At 44.1% G+C, this 21,748-nt stretch overlaps 3 protein-coding genes, 1 long non-coding RNA gene and 1 pseudogene across 19 annotated transcripts; 4 read left to right on the top strand and 1 right to left on the bottom strand.

Moving 5' to 3' along the window:
• The first annotated feature begins 1,846 nt into the window (after positions 1–1,846).
• LOC125542982 (uncharacterized) lies at positions 1,847–3,734 on the top strand (annotated as a pseudogene).
• Positions 3,735–3,750: 16 nt separating this feature from the next.
• LOC147977698 (uncharacterized) lies at positions 3,751–5,596 on the top strand. Its single transcript, XR_015599499.1, has 3 exons — positions 3,751–3,817; positions 4,546–4,634; positions 5,062–5,596. It is a non-coding gene; the product is annotated as an uncharacterized LOC147977698 (long non-coding RNA).
• A 1,471-nt stretch (positions 5,597–7,067) lies between these two features.
• Positions 7,068–14,787, bottom strand: LOC147977699 (rust resistance kinase Lr10-like). 16 transcript variants are annotated; one of them, XM_087545889.1, is made up of 7 exons: positions 14,533–14,787; positions 13,690–13,765; positions 13,423–13,598; positions 9,195–9,305; positions 8,811–9,092; positions 8,544–8,692; positions 7,068–8,455 (listed from the first exon to the last, which is right to left on the bottom strand). In XM_087545889.1, exons 1-7 carry the CDS (start codon positions 14,661–14,663, stop codon positions 7,320–7,322), a joined length of 2,061 nt encoding a protein of 686 aa, XP_087402015.1. In that variant the 5' UTR covers positions 14,664–14,787; the 3' UTR covers positions 7,068–7,319. The 16 variants fall into 16 exon arrangements, with proteins under 16 accessions (XP_087402015.1, XP_087402013.1, XP_087402016.1 ...); XM_087545887.1 differs by having other exon boundaries at positions 8,811–9,305; XM_087545890.1 differs by having other exon boundaries at positions 8,811–9,305; positions 13,690–13,892; positions 14,533–14,752.
• Positions 11,357–13,398, top strand: LOC147977700 (rust resistance kinase Lr10). Its single transcript, XM_087545903.1, has 2 exons — positions 11,357–11,953; positions 12,150–13,398. Exon 2 carries the CDS (start codon positions 12,188–12,190, stop codon positions 13,220–13,222), a length of 1,035 nt encoding a protein of 344 aa, XP_087402029.1. The 5' UTR covers positions 11,357–11,953; positions 12,150–12,187; the 3' UTR covers positions 13,223–13,398.
• Positions 14,788–16,651: 1,864 nt separating the features above from the next.
• On the top strand, positions 16,652–20,592 carry LOC147977701 (uncharacterized). Its single transcript, XM_087545908.1, has 3 exons — positions 16,652–18,216; positions 19,053–19,131; positions 20,263–20,592. The coding sequence occupies exons 1-2, from the start codon at positions 16,764–16,766 to the stop codon at positions 19,091–19,093; spliced, it is 1,494 nt and encodes a 497-aa protein (XP_087402034.1). The 5' UTR covers positions 16,652–16,763; the 3' UTR covers positions 19,094–19,131; positions 20,263–20,592.
• The last annotated feature ends 1,156 nt before the right edge of the window (positions 20,593–21,748 follow it).

Genomic DNA, 21,748 nt, shown 5'->3' on the forward strand with positions numbered 1-21,748 from the left:
TGCTCCCGGGTGAACACAGTACCCGAAAAATGGTAAATGTTTTCAAAAAATTCTGAAAAATATTGTAGATGATCGTGTTGGTGTCGCAAGCATGCTTGACGATTTTCATGCGGAACAGAGTGCAGTGTTTTGTCGGTTAAAAAAACAAATTTGGGTGGCATTTGGTCTTCGATTTGTTTTATTTGCGCAGGCCAAAATGCTTAACCTTTTTGCCTCAAAATTTATGGGTAGCATTTGTATGTGACAAAGATCACAAAAAAAATTGTCTCAAATTTTTTGACATCTAAAAAAAATTGGCCCCGGGAGCATGTGCTCTCGGGAGCCAAATTGAATTTCCGGGAACCGAGGGAATATATGTTTGGCATACTAGATGTAAATATTGTTCTCCACAAACTTGATTAAAATTTGGACTTCTTAAAAAATCAATATGCACTATATTATGGAACGGATGGAGTATTAATTACATCCAAGTCCTTTTGGACAGATAATCTTCTACTTCCCGATGAGCCAGTGGGGCACTATCACTTACAATCCACTGTCAGGCTGGCATGACTTTGCTACTTGTGGTTGAGAAGTCATTAAACCAACGAACCAGCAACTCACCAGAGGAAGTCAAGCGCCAAATGACCAACCGCCAATTCTAGAGAGGTGAATGATCTAGTCGCCAACCAACCATTCGCCGATGGTGCCACCCCAAAACAAGTTTAATAGTTAACTATCGAAACACAAAACCCTATGGATCATGTCAATGGACAATGCAAGATGTACAATATTGAATGACATGGCTTTGACTTCTGCATTTAGAAGACCTAAAAGGGTTAGACCGGAAACCAGAATAACAATTAAAAAACTGGCAGTAAATGAGACAAACCTTTTCTTAGTCAAAATAAACCAAATCATAAGTATCCTATAAAACAAGAAAATCGAGGCATGCCGCGAGTAGTTCATGAACACCCGTAAAAGAGGTGTATATGTTTAATTTTTTTAATAGTAGTAAGCTCCGTATTAGACCCAGACATGGATAAATATCGATGTGCCCATATGTATGAACTACCCCCCCCCCCCCATGTAGCCGGACTACTGTTTTCTTTTTTTGTGTTTTTCCTTTTTCTCTTAAAATTCGAACTCCATTGTCATATCCATGCAAGCGAGGAGGTCCCCGGAATGACCCGATGCGACACCTCTATGGAGGTGTCTGTCTCCCTACCAGTGCCAGATGATGGCGATGTCCTATGAGAGTTTGTCAGCCGCCTCCCGCCACAGTCGTCCCTCCGCGCACCTCTGTCATCTGCAAGTGCTAGAGAGAACTCATCGCTGAACCCAAATTCCTTCACCGGTTCCTTGTCCACCACTACAAGCTGCTCACGATGACTTCTTCGAACGTCCATGGCAAGGAGATCACACTTAGCCCCAACATTGCGGTTCATACAAAATGCTTGAAAACCATAACCTCAAGCTGAAATTTCAACTCGTATGTTTTTTTTCTATTAACTTCCTTATATTTAAGATATGGCGAGGAAATTACCGTCAAACATCTCGAGGCAGCGGCATTGTACTCATTCCAACATCAATGCTTAATTGTGGTTCCATATAAATAAAATAATTAATTGTCCATGGTTGAAGAAAGAAGAAAAGAGAAGCTAACAATGCCGCTGTGTTGAATCGAGGGATTAACTTGCTGAACTGCATAGTCTGAGAGCTATGACAAAACTGAAAATCCAATTGTATGTACTCCCTTTGTAAACAAATATAAGAGCATTTAGATCACTAGTTTAGTTATCTAAACGCTCTTATATTTCTTTACGGAGGGAGTATGTGTCATTGTTCACTCACTTTTTGTCTTGGAGAATCCTTTTTTTAGGGGATTTTTTCCGGAGAGCCACTTGCATTTTTTTTCGAGAATCTAGAGTCACTTCCATGGGGAATAAACCGGGCCACTTGCATGCACTTGGTGGCCCAATCCAGTTAACTACTGCGAGTGAACGAACAAAGCCCACTCGTCTTCCTCTAGCCAGCCAGCCAGCTAGCTAGGTCTTCCTCTGGCAGCGCGCGCCTCCATTCCCGAACCCACGAGAGTGAGGAGGGCCCCGGGCTTCCCCGCCCACGCAGCACGCGCCGGAGCACCGACGTGAACCACATCCAACCCGGCGAGGGTTGCGCCAGAACGGCCAGCCGCCGACGCAGCCCGTGCCTGCGTCCACAGATCCACTCTACCGGGGAGGGCGACGGGATGCCCCACCACCGCGGCACCTCGCCGGATCAGCCTGCCTCCTTGCCGCTGCCGAAAAATGACGATCTCCTCTAGGAGGTCCTCCTCCGCCTCCCGCCCAACCCATCCTTCCCTCCCGCGCGCATCCGCCGTCTGCAAGCGCTGGCGAGGCATCGTCACCGACCCCAAGTTCCTCCGCTGCTTCTACGCGCACCACCGGAAGCCGCCTCTCCTCGGCGTCTTCCGCGGCACCTTCGTGTTCACATCGCTGCTGGACCCTCCCGACCGCATCCCTCCTCAGCGCTTCGACCTCGGCCGGTACTCTCTTGGGATTGTGATCTATTGCCGCCATGGTCGTGTACTCGCCGAAGGAATGATGGGGAATGAGGTCATTGTGTGCGACCCCATCACCAGCAGGCAGCAACGCGTGTCACTTCCGCCGGAGTTCGGCAAATCCCCATCAATGCGGCGGTGCTATGCGCTGCCAGCAAGCAGGGCCACGTCCATGGCGGTTGCCACTCGAGCCCCTTTAAGGTTGTCTTGGTGAGTACGTGCACTCCGAGACCCATTGCCTCTCTTTACTCCTCTGAGACTGCCAGCTGGGGCGACATCATCACAACGGAGTCTCCGTGTAGGCTTTATATTACTGACCATCAAGGATCACTTGTTGGTAATGCACTCTACTGGTTACAGCATGATATTGCCGATGGCATACTCGCATTTGATTTGGATGAGCAGAGTCTAGCTGTTATCAGGGGACCTGCCATTACACTTGATTTCAACCGTGATGCTGGTCAGATCATCCAGACCGAGAATGGCGCTCTTGGCTTAGCCATACTGTCTCCAATTGTGGCAGAGGAATGTCAATAGCCATGCTGTTGCCACATGAGTGATGTGAAAGACCATTGAAATACATAACATTCTTGGGCTCCCTTTTCGTATTGTGGGAATGACTGCGTTGTTGGGATATTCTGAGGATACTCATACATGTGGATGGCAATGCATACATGGTTCAACTTCAGTCCATGCAATCCAAGATAATTGGTGCATCCCATGATATTGGTAACTGCTGCCCTTGGGCGGTTTTCTATCCACCTGGTGATTGCTCATCATTCTTTATATCGTAGGAGTAACACAATCTACTTATGTTATGCACATGATTACTTGAATACAATTATTTTGATTCTTAAATATACACTCATCACTTGAACTTACTAAGTGATTTCCATTGATAGAACTTACTTAGTAACTGTCCCTTTCATAATTGGACTTATGTAGTTGTCTTATAATGTTATCTTATAATGTACTCCCTCCGGTCCTTTTTACTCTGCATATTAGGTTTGTCTGAAGTCAATCTCATCCAACTTTGACCAAGTTTATATAAAAAATTATTGACATTTACATAACAACACCAATATCATTAGATTCATCTCGGAATATATTTTCATATTATATTTATTAGATATTATAGATGCTAATAATTTCTAATATAAAATTGGTCAAATTTAGCTAAATTTGACTTTCGGCAAATCCAATGTGCAGAGTAAAAAGGACCGGAGGGAGTAGTTGTCTTATGTTTTTGAGGATATCAAATCAAACTTCAAATCAGTAAGTCAGTTGGCACGTACTTAGTTATATTATTTTATCCATTATTATTTGTTGATCCTTTACTTAACTCCATATTGAATCCATATTTTTGAATATAAAAGTGAATTTGTCATTTGGTTAGGACCCCTTCTGCATTTCACTGCCACTTGTACATTTGTAGCACATAAAAGAAATTGAATTTCCTGTCTTGTATCTATTTATTTAAAAAAGAATTCCCAATATCACTTCTGTTGCTAGAGTTTGTTGTTTTGGCATAATTTGTTTCGTTGACCTGACGAGGAATGAGTTTACACGAGAAAAATTCTAGGCCATGTCTGTTTTTCTTCTTACCAGCTAAATTCTCAATTATGAGGCAGCTAAGTATGCTGCTACTATGAATATTCCTTGCATTTTACTACAGAAGTTGTTTGCCTTATATATTTCTAGTATCAACAGTGACTTGTAACACATCTGTAAAATTAAGTTATAAAAGCGAATTATTTTGCTCAAGTTATGTTTGCCAGCTCATCTTTCTAACCAATGTTATTAAGGAAGCAAGGCATCTAGAGGCGATCAACCCCTGCCTTATTGCCTAATGGACACTTAAGCTCCTAAGGCAGACAAAATGCCTAAGCATCACCTTATGAACGCCTTAAAAACCATGTTTCTAACTGTCCCATGTTGCCTCTCTTATTCATGTGCCTTTATTGTGGAACCGTCGTTAATTGTATGACTTCTCATGATTCTAGGCACAGCGATTACTGCTGGGTGCAATGGAGCTGAAATGTTAGCATGACTATCTGGTTTGCTGTGCTAATGTGCTGAAACATTTGAACCAGTAAGAAGCTTTTTTATTGTACTTTGTGAGATTTGACTTTTTTATTTTCTCTTCGGAAAATATGTGGTGGCGCTAAGTAATTTGGTTGTCTCATATTCTATAAGTTGAAAGCACTGTATTTCTAGCCAATTTTATTAGCATAATCACCATTCTCATCATTCAACCCCCCCATCCAACAAATATGTGTCAAAAGGCTTTTTTGTCATAGGTGTTCTGGGAGCTGGAGCTAGTACGATATAGCTCTTTTTTTTCGGGGATATGAGCTCTTTTTTATTTTGCTGAGCTCATCATGAGTTTGTACTGTCTTTTTTTTCGCTTGGTAGTTTTTACTGTCTTGTTCATACACTATGTTACAGAGGTGCTATTATAAGATTTCATATTTGTCTGTATTGAGTTACTAGAAGATTAACACTTTTGTTTTCTCCAGGTGAAGAATGGCTGCTGCAGTTGTTAGTTGTCACCGAGTCTGTCGCATTGCATCAATGTGGTTGGTGGTGTTTATATGCTATCTGCAAAAAACTTATCATGCCTTAATCGAGTCAAGTATGTAATGTACTAAGATGCTTTTGAATACGTAATCTGGGAAATTTCGGCCTATACTAGTTTTATTTTAAGTTTGGTTTCGTCATGTCTTACTTTTTTCTACACGTTGTGTGCTTGGCAGCTCATCTCTTGAGCCTAGACTTGTATGTTTGTCTGTACTATTCAGCCGTTCTTTGAGAAGATTGGAATGGCTGTGCTAACGGAATGCCAGGAAGTTGCTCTAGATTTTTCGGAAATTCTAGATCTGTTTATATGCTAGATCAAATCAGATCTGCACCTATTCGACCAAAACGAGCCCTTGTAAGCATGGTTTGGGTCTTGGTCTAGAAGTTATTTCGACGTTTAGACGTCTGAAATAATTGATGTAGAAATTTGGTTGAGAGATACGGGACTTTATTTGCCATGGGAGCGAGGTTGCTGCTGCTGTCCAGTTATTTTGTAGTGGTACTTATGAGCCAGAGGACTGTTGTTCTCGCAGCGGCAGCTGAAGATGCGGGTCTGGATGGCAACGAGTCTACAGTCGCACTCGAAATTGGATTCTTAGCTGTAATTCTCTGCTGAGCTTCCAAGACGTCTTGAGCGTGTTTTATAAGACTGAATTTTCTTGCCCCCTGAGACTGACTGGTAGTTACTGCTGTCCACTGAATTCCTCGAGAGCTATGACTGAAATAGATCTCAGCTGGATTGATCTCTGACTCTGACTGAAATTCCAAGTTGCTGCAACGCTTATATGACTGAACTTGACGGATATTTTTTTTGCCTTTATGAATTTACCCTGAGACTGAGGCTGCTACTAATGTCCACTGATTTTGTCATGGAAGGACTCGTCATTTTTGCAGCAAGTCTACAATCACATTCATGATTCTCCTTTGAAGATGCGGGACACATACGGCAGCTGAGTCTGCAGCTGTACTGGTACTCAGAAGAACACATACGGCAGGAGGTCACATTCTTAACGCAGATTAAATTGGAATGCCGTGGCAATTTGTTCTCGGTCTACAAGTCGTTTTGACGTTTACATGTCTGAAGTTATTGCTGTAGAAATTTGGATGATAGAGGCGGGACTTTCCTTGCCCTGAGAGTGCGGTGCCCTGGGAGTGAGGTTGCTGTTGTTGTCCAGTTATTTGTAGTGGTTCATATGAGCTAGAGGACTCGTCGTCCTCACCTGTTTACTGCTGAAGACGCGGGACTGGACAGCAGCTGAGTCTACAATCGCACTCGTAATTGGAGCGATATGCACGGCAGGAGGTTGCATTCTTGGCCTGTAGAGTAGTTTTCTGCTGAACTTTGAGGTCATTTTAATGTTTTTTATATGGCTGAAATACCGCCGATTAAATCGGAATGTGTGTGACAGCAGGAAATCCAACTTAATTTTCCTACCCTGAGACTGAGGCTGCTGCTACTGACCACTACTTTGGTCCATATATATACGAGACACTGGACTGCAGGTCTACACTCACATGAACACTGACCAAAATTCCGGAGATAAGGTAGAGAGCTATCCATGTACCGTGACTCTGACTGAAATTCCGCAGCTCAATTTCTTACCCTGAGGCTGAGGTTGCTACTGCTGTCCACTGATTTCTAGTGGTCCAAAGGACTCCTCATTTTGGCAGCAATTTGCTTGATTATCAAGTCTACAATCACATTCATGGTTACAAGAACTCGGTCAGCAGAAATATAAAAACTGAGCACGGCATGAGGTTGCATTCGCAGTCAATATGAGAAGTCCATCCGCAATCGTCTTCAACGCTCCATAGTCCATACATTGAGAAGAGTACGTTTGCTACAGGAGGAGGGAAATATGCATACACTGAGCCAGCCAGGTGCCCAAGCTTTTAATCAATCACAAGGGCGTCATACAGGACAGGCTGGGCTGCCGTTTACAAAGAATGCAAAATTAGTTCATACAAAAGTTTTGACTTACAAAAGACTGGGGCAGCAACAAACTGGAACACCAGCAGCAGCTCTAGTTCATACAAAAGCGCAAATAACAGTTCAGCTTTCACAAGCTGTTATTTCATATATATTCGAATAATACATGTCTTCCAGAAAGATAATTACATCAACCAATTGAGCAGTTGGAGTTCTACATCCTCTTTTTACAACTGCTAGATTTTATTACATGTTTCCAATAAAAGTTCACAGGACATGGGAAACATAAGAATCCGAGATCTCATCCTCTTCCGAGATCTCAGTCAACTCGGACAACAAAGGGTAAGAGTCCGGAACAGCAGTGTGCTCATCGTCACAGAAGAATGGTCTGGAAGGCATCTGCAGGCCATCGACGCCACCTTCTAGCAAATCAATAACCTCGCTCATTGTCGGCCTGTCATGAGACTTCATTTGGATGCACCGTAGTCCAATGATGCACAGCTTCCTCTCAAACTCATGCATGTCAGCAACGGGAGATATCTCACACACTCCTTGTTCAATTAGTCTATCATACACCCATGACGGGTAGTATGCTTGGCTCGAGTTCGCTGCATTCGGATCGGCGTTCCTTCTTCCTCCAGCCATCTCCAACAGCAGCATCCCAAAGCTGTAAACATCAGACTTGCTCGATATGACCCCAAAACTCCGAGATATCATCTCAGGAGCTATGTATCCAACAGTTCCCCTTAGGGCTCTCGATGGCACAAAACTCTTGTCCCTTGGGTACAGTTTGGCGAGACCGAAATCAGCAACTTTTGGGACAAAATTGCTGTCAAGAAGGATGTTGTGTGGCTTGATGTCGAAGTGCAGGATCTGCATTTCGCACCCCTGATGCAGGTAGTTGATCCCTCGGGCAATGCCCAAGGCAATCTCATTGAGCTTGTCCCAAGAAAAACTCTTCTCGGGTGAGAAGATATACTTGTCCAGAGAACCTCGTGGCATGTACTCGTAGACCAGAGCCCTTCTCATTTCTTCCGAGCAGAATCCCACGAGACGGACCACATTGACGTGGTGGATCCTGCCAATGGTGGAGACCTCACTTATGAAGTCTTCTCCATTGCAGTTGGAGTTACCATCTAGCATCTTGATGGCCACATGGACATGGCCTGGCAGTAGCAGACCCTTGAACACAGAGCCATAGCCACCTTGGCCTAGCCTGTCTCTGAAATGCCTCGTGATTGCAATGATATCCGTGTAGGCGAACCTTGTTGGACCGAAAGCATGTCGCATTCGAAGAAACTTCTCTACAGCATCAATGGATATCTTTGTTTTCCAGAATTTGTGGGCAAGGAATGTCCACACTGCCAAAGGCACAAAGAAGAACCTGGATAACAAGGCTAGGGCTGCACAACAGATACAACTAAGTTAGACATATGGATACAAAGATTGCAGTCATGATTATTAGTACCCAAGTAGATAATTCTTGCATACCAATTATGTACTTGATGACTTCGATAAAAGATATTATGGTTGTTACAACCCAAAATAACTTGGTTTGTTCTGAATAATCATTTACGCACATTGCGAACCCCACCACACTCCAGATGAAAGTACTAATGTCGACTCTGTCGTCAAAGTAGCTGCAAGGCGCATGATTGTTCATTAAGAAAGTATTAAAGAGGGTAACACACTTCAGTAAAAATGGTAAAATAGGCGAATTAAAAAGAAAATGTAACGCTCCCCAGAGTGCTGACTCACCTGATTGAATAAGTCAAGCATGTTCTGAGAATCTGAGAATTTGTATGGGGAACAACATCAGTAGGAAACATTACACGAAATCCCTTTCTTATTAATTTCACGATATCTCCATAACTTCTGTTCTGACCTGTGTATGGTTCTCTATACTCATCATAATCATATAGGTCTAAGGGAATCATGGCCAAGTATCCACAAGAAGGTTCGAGAGCTCCAACCGGACAAGAGCAGCAGCCAATGGAGACATAAACAAATGAGTTGTTCGCACTCAGGCAAGTGACCGGCCTGTAGAAACTATTATTCGTTATTGCTCGTGAGCAATTAACAAAGCATGCCGAGTAATATCCACCACTGACCAAATCAGTGCGACCTTCCGAATCAACTAACCAGTCATCTACACCTGAGTCGATACTGTATGTTCCATCGTCTGGAAAAGGAATGTGATTCCACCGAGGAAGAGGGCAGCTGCTATTCATGTCTAAGTTGGCGTCCATGACCCTGAAGGAATAAGGCTCAATCTTAGTGACAACATACATACCTGTGTTGATCTTAATTGTAGCCTTGGGGCCACTGCAAGTCAACTCGTATGCTTTGAGACCACATTCAGGCGGGTCACCTAGAAGACGGAAAGGATATGATATATGTCTAAGTTCACCACAAGAGAAAGGAGAACACGGGCTCCCCCAAGCATCTGTTGCAAGGACTGCAAGAAAAGAAGAAACCACTAAGGCTTTCATCATAATGAAGTTTGGCATGAAGGTTTCACAGACGCAACACGTGGATGGCATGACTAGTTCGGGAGCAGAGACGAGTGCCTCTGTATATATAGAGCTCGCTATTTTTCTTTTGTTTTCTTGATGGCGAGTCTACTGTTTCAAGTCTTCTCTTGTGGAGGTTTCAGATTCTGTTTCATTTATTCAACATTGGTGCTCCCAACTTTTCCACGTTGCACCCCTTTCCACATAGAAGAGCTTAATTTGCATGTGGCTGACGAGACAGGACTGTAGTGCAATCACAGTCATAATCAGGACTGCACCCCTTTCCACACGGAAGAACTTTTACTCCACCGATAACAAGCAAGTGCTCAATCCTGGCCACTTATTACTACATTTATAATATGGGGTAGCTTCCTTGCTTGGCTACATCTTCATTTTCTTCTACACTACTTCACAGAAAGATGACTAACCTTTTTGCCGCAGCTGTGATGCTCTCTCTTCTTCTCAAAGATGGAATCAGGATGGCCACAGCATGGGAAGATGAAGAATTCTTCAGATATTGCCCGCCATCCCGGTGCCACGAGCATGGCCCAGAAATCAGGTTTCCTTTCCGGCTTGAATCCAGCAATAAATCATGCAGTGCACCATCCATGTACTTATCATGCTCTGCAAAAGAAGAGACCATCCTAGATCACCCACAGCTTGGCCCATGCCAAGTGACCTCGATTGATTACCTGCATCAGGTTATGGACATTACCCCGCTAGGAGACTTCTTATCTCCATGCCCCCTTCAGAAGATCAAATCAACAAAGTTTGCTGGTGGTCAAACTGATGATCCAACTGCAGTGTACTTCTACAACGGGGGGAGCATAGTGAGCTGTTCGAGAGAGTTCACGCCAAGTATTCGATCCGATCTTATTGTTGGCCCTATCCCTTGCCTTAGCAACACAAGCCACCTCTCATATTTGGTAGATTCTGATGTGCCTATGTCTGTTCTTAAACTGGACTGCAAGGTTGTATCTAATGGAGTCATTCCGATACCCAAAACTTACAATCCTAGTACCGGCAAATTACTCGATGACTCAACATTCAAGGGAAGGGCAGAAAGAATCCTCAATTTTGCTACGACGACAGTCAGCTGGGCAGTTTGATTAGATCAGCAAGACAGAGCACTCTACTCCTCAGGTGGCTATGAGTGTCAACGATGTGAAGGACATGGGAAGCGCTGCGCATTCAACTCACAAAGGAACGAAACATTCTGCATACATAACACTCACGGTATCACTTCAAACTGGACAAAACCAATTATAATTTGCAGTTTTATTTTGTAATGGGACTTTTAATTCCCTTATTTTTACTGTTTTTATTTTAGAGTTTCTAATTCAAACATTTCCATGTGTTTGACGTATCCACAACATTTGCTGTCCTTTTTTTCTTTGACAATAGCATTTGAGCAGCTAGCCTTTTTCACATAAGCATTTCAGTTAGCTTGAGCAATCATAATGAGGTGCCCAATTCTCCTAAAAATATCATAGAAATATTTAAGATGGAAAGAAATTGTATTGTTCGTGTATCAGTTAGACTGTGACCTTTATAAAATTCAGAACACTTTACTTGTTATTTAGTCTAACACTCCTGTAGAGATATACATATATAACATTGCTACAAAAAGAACCACGAAGCACAAAATTCCTAAATAATAGAAGTAAAGTGGAAATGGGTACTTATTTATTTATTAAAAAAAATCTAATAGAGCTTGCACTAAGAAATTATCTGTTCATTCAAAATAAAATAAGAAATTGCCCATAATCCACGGTAGCCCACCTGATAGTCCCTAATCGGCCATGTTACCCAAATAAGATGGACCTAGTCTGATCATATAAATGATCCCACTGCACTCAAAGTCATCTACCAAGACTCACATTCAGGTCAGGTACCCAAACCCTTGACCAATTGCGATGCAGACAGACTGAAAGCCAGGGAATAAACAAAGCTTAAACCTGCAACCACAATACCACATCCTCTGCAACATAACTCAACAGCAACAGAAAGGCAGAACTCCAGATAGTCAGACACGGACATTTAATGAGAAAATCAAAACAAAAATACATACAGCAGACAAAAGCTTGCATAAGCATGAGAAAGAGAAACCTTGGTTCTAGATTGATCCCTACTCCAGTTAGTTGTTGGCTGCATTTCACTCTGTAATAGGATGTTGAGCGATCTCTGTGTCCAAGCACAGTTTAAATCTTGTTCATGCCGATTTCATAAAACACTACGACACTAGGCAGTACTAAAACACTTGTTAGTTGAGCAACATTTTTCTAGAAGTTAGACAATAGGAAGTACTTCCTTTTGTTTACTGGGACCATCCATCGGATCTCATTCTCTTATTTGTATTTGCAGGAGTGCGCACCAAAGTTATTGCAGGTACTACTCTAACCAATTTTTTTCTATTTCTAAAGAAGAAGAAATTAATTATAAAAATAGGAAAGGTTTACCATTAATGCACAAACACTTACTGCTGCCTGTTCTGACTCAACATCCTCTTGTCTCCATAACAAACACTAAGTAAAGGCTTTTAATACTGATGCAACATGCTGATTACCTATTCTCTTTTATTCAGCTACTTCATCGGTTGTCACATTAGTTGTTATTTTGTCGATGGTGGCCACTGCCCTTTATTTTTCACTGAAGACAAGATATAACGAAGAAATACATTTGAAGGTTGAAATGTTTCTTAGGACATATGGCACATCAAAGCCCACAAGGTACACTTTCTCTGAAGTTAAGAAAATAGCAAGACGGTTTAAGATAAAAGTAGGGCAAGGAGGATTTGGCAGTGTATACAAAGGCAAGTTACCAAATGGAGTGCCCGTGGCAGTCAAGATGCTGGAGAACTCTACAGGAGAGGGAGAAGAATTCATCAATGAAGTTGCAACCATTGGACTAATTCACCATGCAAATATTGTCCGTCTCCTAGGCTTTTGCTCTGAAGGAACGAGACAAGCTCTTATTTATGAATTCATGCCTAATGATTCACTGGAGAAATACATATTTTCTCGCGACTCTAATATTTTTGAAGATATCCTAGTGCCAAATAAAATGCTAGATGTTGCATTAGGCATCGCTCGAGGAATGGAGTACTTGCATCAGGGGTGCAACCAACGCATCCTCCACTTCGACATCAAGCCTCACAACATCTTGTTGGACTTCAACTTCAATCCCAAAATTTCAGACTTTGGCCTAGCAAAGTTGTGTGCAAGGGACCAGAGTATCATTACCTTAACTGCAGCAAGAGGAACGATGGGCTACATTGCACCAGAGCTATATTCAAGGAATTTTGGGGGAATATCATACAAGTCAGATGTGTACAGTTTTGGCATGCTGGTGTTAGAAATGGTTAGTGGAAGGAGGAACTCAGACCCAAATGTCGGGAGCCAGAACGATGTCTACCTCCCTGAGTGGATCTATGAGAAAGTAAGCACTGGGCAAGACTTGGTAGTTACTTTGGACATGGCACAGGAAGAGAAAGAAAAGGTCAGACAACTTGCCATTGTGGGACTATGGTGTATCCAGTGGAACCCAAAGAATCGGCCCTCGATGACAAAGGTGGTAAACATGTTAACCGGGAGGTTACAGAATCTACAGATGCCCCCAAAGCCATTTATCTCATCTGAAAATCATCCTGTTGTGTAAATCATGGAGAGCATGCTACCATAACTTAGTAAACACTGAGGCGTGTAATATATTTGGATGTTTCCACTACATTAGTATCTGATGTATGAATACGGATCCATTGCCATGTAATACTATTACTAGCTATTTGTAATCAGAATCACATCGAACTTTATTTGGATTGTAAAAAAAAGTTAAAAATACAATAATCTGTTGGTTACCTTGTTATGATGTTCCGGCGATTTATCTCCAGTTCAGCATTTCCCTCAGTGCATTCATCCTCATAGAAGTCCTCGAGAAACATTATGAGGCCATCTGATGTCACTCCGATTATGGTGAGAATGTCGGAGGATCCAGGCCACCTGATGTATGAATAAATCTCAGCAATCCATGCCACCTGATGTGTATGAATAATAATCAGTCGTCACCACGTCATAGTACAGAATCACATAGCGTTATTTGCATTTTGACATATAAAACGCAACAACCTTATCCTGCTGTTCCACGCTTGAGTATTTTCTCAGGGCATTCCTCCTCAGTAAGCAGGCCATTTTAATCGCAGACCTGGATTGGGGAGGTGTGCTCAGATTGAGCAGTTGTTAAAAATCATGCCTTATCTTACAAATCTCAGCAATTCATAGCACTAGCATGGAATGTTTTTTGATCTCCCCCCTCAATTAGCACGTGCCACCTGAAGCATGAAAAATAACCAGTCGTCACCGTGTCATAGTTAGTACTAGCAGCTATTTGCAACATATCGGAATCACATGGAAGTTTATTTGCATCCTGACAGACAGTTAAAACAACAACAACCCGTTGCTTACCTTATTATTCCTCTGTTCCACACTTGGGTATTTTGTAGAACAGTGCATTACTCCTCAGTAAGCTGTGAGCAGGACAACGTGGTACTTGCTATTACGCTGAGAATCTCATAGGTTCATCCCACAGGCAGGTTAATCATGTCATGACATCTTAATCCCAGTGCATTACAACGTGAATGAATGTATGTATCCGGGATTGGGAGTATATTTCGTAGTAAGATTAGGCAGCAAGCCCCCCCACCCCGCCCCTCGCGTCGCCCTCTTGAATAACGATAACTTGTCAAATAAAATTATCCTATGTTGTTGTTGCTGTGATCTCATCTCCTTTCTACCATAAACTGTGGCCATTTCCTTGACAGGATGGTCTTTCTGAGATGGCCTGCTTATATTTTAGAAAAAAAGAGGGGACTCTGCAAGCGGGCAATTAACCATGCCGCTGCCCGAAAGCAGGATCTACAATACAAACTCACTATTTCTGTTCTGGAAGGAGAAGGGAAGCAAAGGGATTACCATAGCTTCTGCCGGTGTACCTCGGCAGAGCAGCGGACCTGTGAGACGCGAGGAAGACGAGGAAAGGGAAGCCGGGGGAGAATGGGAGCGGTAGCTGCGCGAGCGCGATGGCCCCCCGCAGGAGCGGGCATGGATTACGGCGGCGCGAAAGCACGCCGGAGCAAGCGTTCGCCGGCCGCCGGCCGCCGGCCGCCGGCTAGGGGAACCCGTGGAAGGTGTCTTTCCCTTTGGATAAGCCATGGTTGGGCTTTTGGGTCGGGCTCCACTGCAAAAATGATTGCCAACCCAGATTATGAAATGGGCCGTGGGAACATTACGAATTGATCAGAGCTCCTGCGTCGAATAGGTAGTTTTAGGCAATAGAAGAAAAAAAAAGACAATAGAGCATACTATTGGAGAAATTGCTCTTGGAGGCCGAATTCCATGGAGGCCCCAAAATGCAAAATTTAAAATTCATGAAAATTCATATTTTTACATTTAAAAATTCTGAAAAAATTAAAGATATACACGAAGGCATGATGCACAAATGTGTAAATTTTCAGGGCAAAATAAGTTCAAATGACGGCTGTGAAAAAAACATAATTTAAATCTGGAGCCTTTTAACACATGATACTATTCATCCTCTCAGACCATGAGTTTGTATTTTTTGTACAAGTCGCATTTCAACGTATTTTATCTTGAAATTTTACACACATACACCTCACATCCTTATTTACTTGTACAAAAAAATTCTGATTTTTTTAAATCAAAATTTTCAAATTTTGAATTTTTCAAAAATTCGGCCTCCATGGAGGCCAAGATCCAAAATGCCACACTCGTACTTTTCCTAAAAAAAGAGGCAATAGAGCATAGGGCACCTCCAGACCCGTCCCATAAAACGGACATAGTGCTTGTACTTAGACTGGTCCGGACGTGTCCCATAATATGGACATAGTGTTTGTACTTAGATTGGTCTGGACGTGTCCATGGACAGAGATATGGTAGTCGACCATCCAACGCCGTGCCTAACGTGTCCGCTTGCATTTCAAGCGTAAATTGAACAAGTCGGACGAATTTTATTTAAACCAGACCAAATTCATGAAAAGTTTGACATACTTCATTAAAAAATCACACATGGCAAATGTTATCCTATTCTAAATCTTCAACGGACATGGTCACGTCTGTGTTCCACATCCTACTCTTTGTCGGACGTGGACGGTGCTATCTTTCATGTCCTACTCTTTTGGGGAGTCAACCGTGTGGCCATGGACGTCCTTGGCCGAGGTGAGGTCCTCGATAGAGTGGACAGACCGGCCTTGTGGTCGCTACAGCCCGGCTCAAAGGACGTGGAGGTGGCCAGGTTCCCCGTGCTCCCATATGTGATTGTCTGCGTCGCCCCTGCCTCCACATGCTCGAACATGGTGCAGTGTCCGCTTCCATGACGCATACCCACCACAGCTCACAGTGGATCTCACGGGCGCTGCGACATGACTCGTACAACACACGCTGCTCATCCACTAAGGTTGGGTTCTTCGTGACCATGGGCACGATGGCATCCTCGTTCGCCTGCTCACTCATGATATGTCCCTCTGCGAGTTGGTGCTGCTCGAGGAGACGCATGTTCTTACCACAGCTCCCCTTGCAACATCCAGGACACGGAGAACGGCGGCTCAGGTGGCGCGAGCTGCTCCGATTAGTCCCCCACCATGGCGGCCTCAAAAAACACTTGCTCCATGGTGAAGCCAGAAACTGGCGCGGACACGAGCTCTTTGTCGTCTTCCGTGCTCACCTCCGACGAGTTAGGAGGCGGTTCGACCTCTGTGTGTCGCCTAGGGGAACCCGTTGTAGAATATGTGTGGAAGGCCTCTTTTCCTTTGGATAAGCCATGGTTGGGATTTTGGGTCGGGCTACCTGCAAAAATGATTGGAAACGCAGATTATGAAATGGGGCATGTGAACTATCAAAATATGTCTGCAAATAACAAGATGATGCACTCGGTCTGGTTTCCACGGGTGGAAGAAGGGTCGAGACTAGCTGCCAGATCCTCAAGGACGGCGGAAACTATTTGGCGCGTGGGTCGCGAGATAACGATCGTGTGCGTACCCCCTGGCTTCCCGCTAGGTACATCGGCCCGACCGAAGTGCTCATTTACAATTTTCGGAAGGTTCTAGAACCTTCCCAAATCAATTTTTCTCCTTTTTCTTGTTATTTTCGGAAGGTTCTAGAATCTTGCCGCAGCCGCCGGCGGCGAGATGAGCGCGGCCGAGGACGCCCGCCGCCGTAGCACGCGCACGCGCACGCGCCTCCATCCACATGCCCACGCGAGTGAGGCGGGCCAAGCAGTGGCCCGCCGCCGCAGCACGCGGCTCCATCCCTATCCCCAGATCCACGCCACTGACGACGGCGACGGACTGGCCCGCCGCCGCAGCCCGCGCCTCCATCCCCGGGTTCACGCGAGTGATGAGGGCGACGGAGTAGCTCCACGGCGCAGCGCGCTCCTCCGTCCACAGATCCACGCGATTGAGGGGGCATCCGCAGTGACCCGCCGCAGTCGTCGTCGCCGCCGCGGCAGCTCGCCGGCGGCGCTGTCCTCGCCGCTTGAGGACGACGATCTCCTGTGGGAGATCCTCCTCCGCCTCCCGCCGCAGCCCTCCTCCCTTCCACGCGCCTCCGCCGTCTGCAAGCGCTGGCGATGCGCCGTCACCGACCCCAGGTTCCACCGCCGCTTCTTTCAACACCACCGGAAGCCGCCCCTCCTCGGTTTCTTCGAGCAGAGAGTCGATGGTGTCGTCTTCAAACCTGTCCTGGACCCTCCCGACCGCATCCTTCATCAGCGCTTCGACGTGCGATTCCACGGCATTGACAGTGGCCGTGGCACGGGGGTCAAACTGCTGGGGTGCCGCCACGGTCGCCTCCTCATCATACGCTCGCTGCAGCAAGAGATTATTGTCATTGCCCCCATCACGGGCAAGGAGCACCGAGTGCAAGTTCCGCCTGAGTTCAAGAGCGGCTGCTACGTCAATGGGGCGGTGCTCTGCGCTGCCGCCGACCACAACCATGTGCACGGGAGCTGCCACTCAAGCCCATTCAAGGTGGTCTTGCTGTCCATGGGCAGATACCTTATTGGTCCACCGATTGCCTTAGCACGTGTGTACTACTCGGAGACTGGCATATGGGGCGACCTCATCTCAACACCGACTCCATGTCAGCTTCATGATACTGGTACACATGGGTCATTAGTTGGTAATGCACTTTACTGGTCGTGCGACGATTACATTTTTCAGTTTGATTTGGAAGGTCAGAGCCTTGCTTTGATCAAAGCTCCTCGCACTATAAATGATGCCCGCGACTGCTTTGACATGCGTGAGGTTATCGAGATCATGGATGGCGCTGTTGGTCTTGCCATATTGTCTCACTATTACTATAACATTCAAATGTGGCAAATGAAGGTTAATTGTCAGGGTGTTGCCAAATGGGTGCTCTGGAAGACCATTGATATGCGTAACATTCATGGGATCCCCCATGGGTTTGAAGGAGAGAGGCCAGAGTTATGTAGACTGAGATATGCTGAGGATACTGATGATATATTTCTCCATGTGGGCACCAGTGTCTATGTGGTTCAACTTAAGTCAATGCAATCTAAGAAACTTTGTGAAGCCCATTATGTTAATCGCTATTATTCTTTCAAGAGTTTCTATATGCCAGGTGATTGTTCTTCATTAGCCCTTGCATTGTAGGATTAACCTAGTCTTGTTATGTTTTTACATAGATGCTCGAATGCCTTCGCTATATAGATGAACTTATAACAATACTGTTTCACTTAATATAGTTGTACATTGTGTTATCATTCAATATAGTTGTCTTCATCCTTGGGAGATAACAAATCAAATATCAAATGAAATGTGTAGCAATGTGAATTCAAATGCCAAATGGTTTACTCATTTGGCATGTTTGGCAACTCAGCTAGCTATATTCTTTTTTCTAGTACTTCTAATCATCCTATTTTTCTTAACTCCATAAAAGAACTTTCATTGAAAGCGTACCTTCAGGAATAGTAGTTTTCCTTGTCACTTGCTCAATACTGTCCTGCAAGTGACTAGTACATCTATACCACTTTTTTCCCCAATGTTTGTTATCTCTAATCATGCTTTTTTTATTTAGTTTGAATACTCAAGATCACTTTTTTCGGTAATGTTTATGAGTTTTGGCACCTTTTTATTTTGTATTCTTGACATATGAGGGGGGATGAGTATACATGAGATAAATTATAGGCAGTGTATTGCTTTCTTATGAGCTAAATTTCTCATTATGAGGTACCTATGTATACTGCTTTCAAGAATATCCCTTGCAAAATGCAACATATATGGTTTTATCTGTTGGCAGTATGAGTAGAGTAGAGAGCTATAAAACATAAATACAAAAGTGAGTTGTTTTTTTATATTTGTCAATTCATCTATGTAACAGACGACTCACTGTTGCCTTCTCATCTCCATTTGTCTTTTTTTTTGGAATTTTATTAAATGCATGCCTTATGCTTGTAGGCACAACCATTGTTGGTGGATGTGATGGATCCCATACATAGGATGACATTCTGTTTTGATGTGCTGAATGGTTCACCAGGTAAGAAGTATCTTTTGAATATACTTTGTGAGATTTGAACTGATTGATTTTATCTTTGGAAAATCTCTGGCGGACACTATGGTTAGCATGCATCCTCAAACTACCGTCCTTTCGGCTATAGTGATTCACACATGGTAATAACATAGACAAGCAATTAAAATGGAAGTGATGCCAAGAAAAGTGACTCCTTTTTGGTCATTAAGGATATCCAGATGATTCAAATATTATATGCCTGAAGTTCTCTCTTGGTTTAGTTGTTCTGGAATCTATAGGTTGACAACAATATATTAGTAGCACATCTTGTCATTACAAACACCAGTCACATCATTCAACTCCGTTACCCAACAAATTCATGTGTAAAGGCTGAAGGTTTGTTTTGTTTCATTGATATTCCTAGGAGATATAGCCAGTAATATGATGATACATCTTTTTCTTGGCGGAGATGAAATAGGTCTTCTTTATGTTGCTGAGTTGATCATGAGTTTGTACACACATTTTTTGATAGATCATAAGGCTCACACCCCGCTCCCTTTATTAAAATGAAATGTCAGTAACATCATTCTTTTAAGCGCCTGCAACTGCCTTAGCAGGCTGAACAACTCAGCAGACCAAATTCAGTTTAACACAGCCCAAAAAAGGCTCAGCAAAACTGAATGGATATTACGCTCCTGAGATAACAGCTACGCTTCTTAAATAGCAGCTGTAAGCTTTTCTTCAGAACAACATCTTGAGCATGGTCCTGGACCCCATTGCCTCCGGCGTCCCAGGTCCTAGTAGACCGACAGCCCATCAGTTCTTCACGCTGCACAGAGCCAGCCAGGGAGTTTCCCTCGCCTTGTCTTCCGTGAGTAGGAGACACTACACTAGTGTTCTGAACATAGTTTGTGAAATTTTAACTGTTTGATTCTCTCTTTGGAAAATATCTGGCAGCCAATCTGGGCATGCACCCTGAAACTACTAACCATTCGGCTATTGGGATTCACACATACTAATAATAATTTGTACACGCATAGCTGATCATGAGTTTGTACATGCATCTTGTTCATATACTATGTTACATAGGTGCTTCTGTTAAATTTTATCTTTATTTGTACTGGTTTATGTGGAGATTAATTCTTTTGTGTTCTCCAGGGTGAAGAAAGGGCTCCTGCAGTTTTTTATTATCAATGAGTTTGTCGTGCATCAACGTGGTCGGCAGCATTATGTTATCTGAAGAAAACTTACCAAGTGTGCACTTTAGTGTAGCTAAGTTTCTAATGTAGCAAGATGCTTTTGAATACCCTTGTATTATTTCAAGTCGGATTTCGTCGTTTGTTGCTTTATGCATGTGCTTGTGCGTGGCAGCTATTCTCTTTAGCCATGACAATTTCAGCCTCGTGTATCAGCAAAACGTGTGTGTTTGAGTGTGCTTCTCAGCTGTGGTTTGAAAAGCATGTGAGCGCTGTCGATCTAATGCGATCATGATCCAGCCCTGCTTCCTCCTTTTTTTTATTTGCCTTGAGACTAAGAGCAGAAAATCAGCGAGAGAAGTCCAGCACCCTATGCCGACGGTCGTGGCCGTCGGCCTAGATCTATGCCGACGGCTACCGTCGGCATATCCCCGTCGGCGTAAATAACGTCAGCGTACTTGTGTCAGACTGTCGGCATAGAAAAGTCATCGGCATAGAAAAGCCGTCGGCATAGGCATATATGCCGAAGGCGTCGGTACGGCCGTCACCATAGAAACACCGTCGGCGTAGATTTTCACCTTGCCGGCGCCGTCAAACACGCTGGCCAACCACGGGTTGCCGCGTGGCAGTGGTATGCCGACGGCCAAGCCGTCGTCATAGATGGAAATGGCCGTCGGCATACCACTGCCACATGGCAGCCGCTGGCTTCTCTTACCACTGCCACGCGTCGGCCCCTGGCTTCTCCTGGGCAAGGCTATGCGTGCCGTCGGCATAGTTCTGCTCTGTTTTTTTTATATATTCTTTGTTTTGCTCATTTCATTCAAATTCACAGCAAATGCAGCACACAAATATGACAGATCACAGCAACATCATCTCAAGATCATCATCATCATCATCATCTAAAGATCATCGTCATCATCTAAAGATCATCAAGATCATCATCGGCGAAACTTAATGAACACAAGTATGAGACACGGACATCATCATCATCATCATCGTCATCTAAAGAACGGTAAATAAGAACTATGGAACATGAAAAGTATGGCACGACATGCACCAACACGGGTATCATCACCGACATCAGCCAAGACCGCCACCGACAAAACCACCACCGTCAAGACCACCGCCGCCAAGACCGCCACCTCCTTACCAGATCGGAGTGACTGGAGTCGAGCTCCCGGTCTCCTACATGTTTGAGAAGAGATTGTAATGGTAAATATGATATGATATTGTTGAATGAAGAGATTGTAAGGGCAAATGTACTAACCGGAGTCTCACTTCCTAGTGCCACCCATTCATCGAACGTGGGCACGTGTGGGGGTTCTCCAGCAGGTGGCGGTGCGGGTCACATTTGTGGTGGATCAGTGCGGTTAGTCCAAGACGCCAACATAGCCTGGATGTTAGTTAAACAAGGAAACTAGAAGGTTAGAAGGAATGAAAGTGCAAAT

Source organism: Triticum urartu, chromosome 3A (genome assembly GCF_056163025.1).
Source record: "Triticum urartu cultivar PI428250 chromosome 3A, HENAU_Tu73, whole genome shotgun sequence".
Taxonomy (NCBI): domain Eukaryota; kingdom Viridiplantae; phylum Streptophyta; class Magnoliopsida; order Poales; family Poaceae; genus Triticum; species Triticum urartu.

Coding starts and splice junctions, on each gene's coding strand:
- LOC147977700 (XM_087545903.1), top strand. CDS start 12,188: ATGGTGGCCACTGCCCTTTATTTTTCACTGAAGACAAGATATAACGAA.
- LOC147977699 (XM_087545887.1), bottom strand. CDS start 14,663: ATGCCCGCTCCTGCGGGGGGCCATCGCGCTCGCGCAGCTACCGCTCCC. Junction 13,766..14,532: donor GTACACCGGCAGAAGCTATG/GTAATCCCTTTG, acceptor TCCCCAATCCAG/GTCTGCGATTAAAATGGCCT. Junction 13,599..13,689: donor GCGTGGAACAGCAGGATAAG/GTTGTTGCGTTT, acceptor CATACACATCAG/GTGGCATGGATTGCTGAGAT.
- LOC147977701 (XM_087545908.1), top strand. CDS start 16,764: ATGAGCGCGGCCGAGGACGCCCGCCGCCGTAGCACGCGCACGCGCACG. Junction 18,217..19,052: donor CAAGAGTTTCTATATGCCAG/GTGATTGTTCTT, acceptor TTATGCTTGTAG/GCACAACCATTGTTGGTGGA.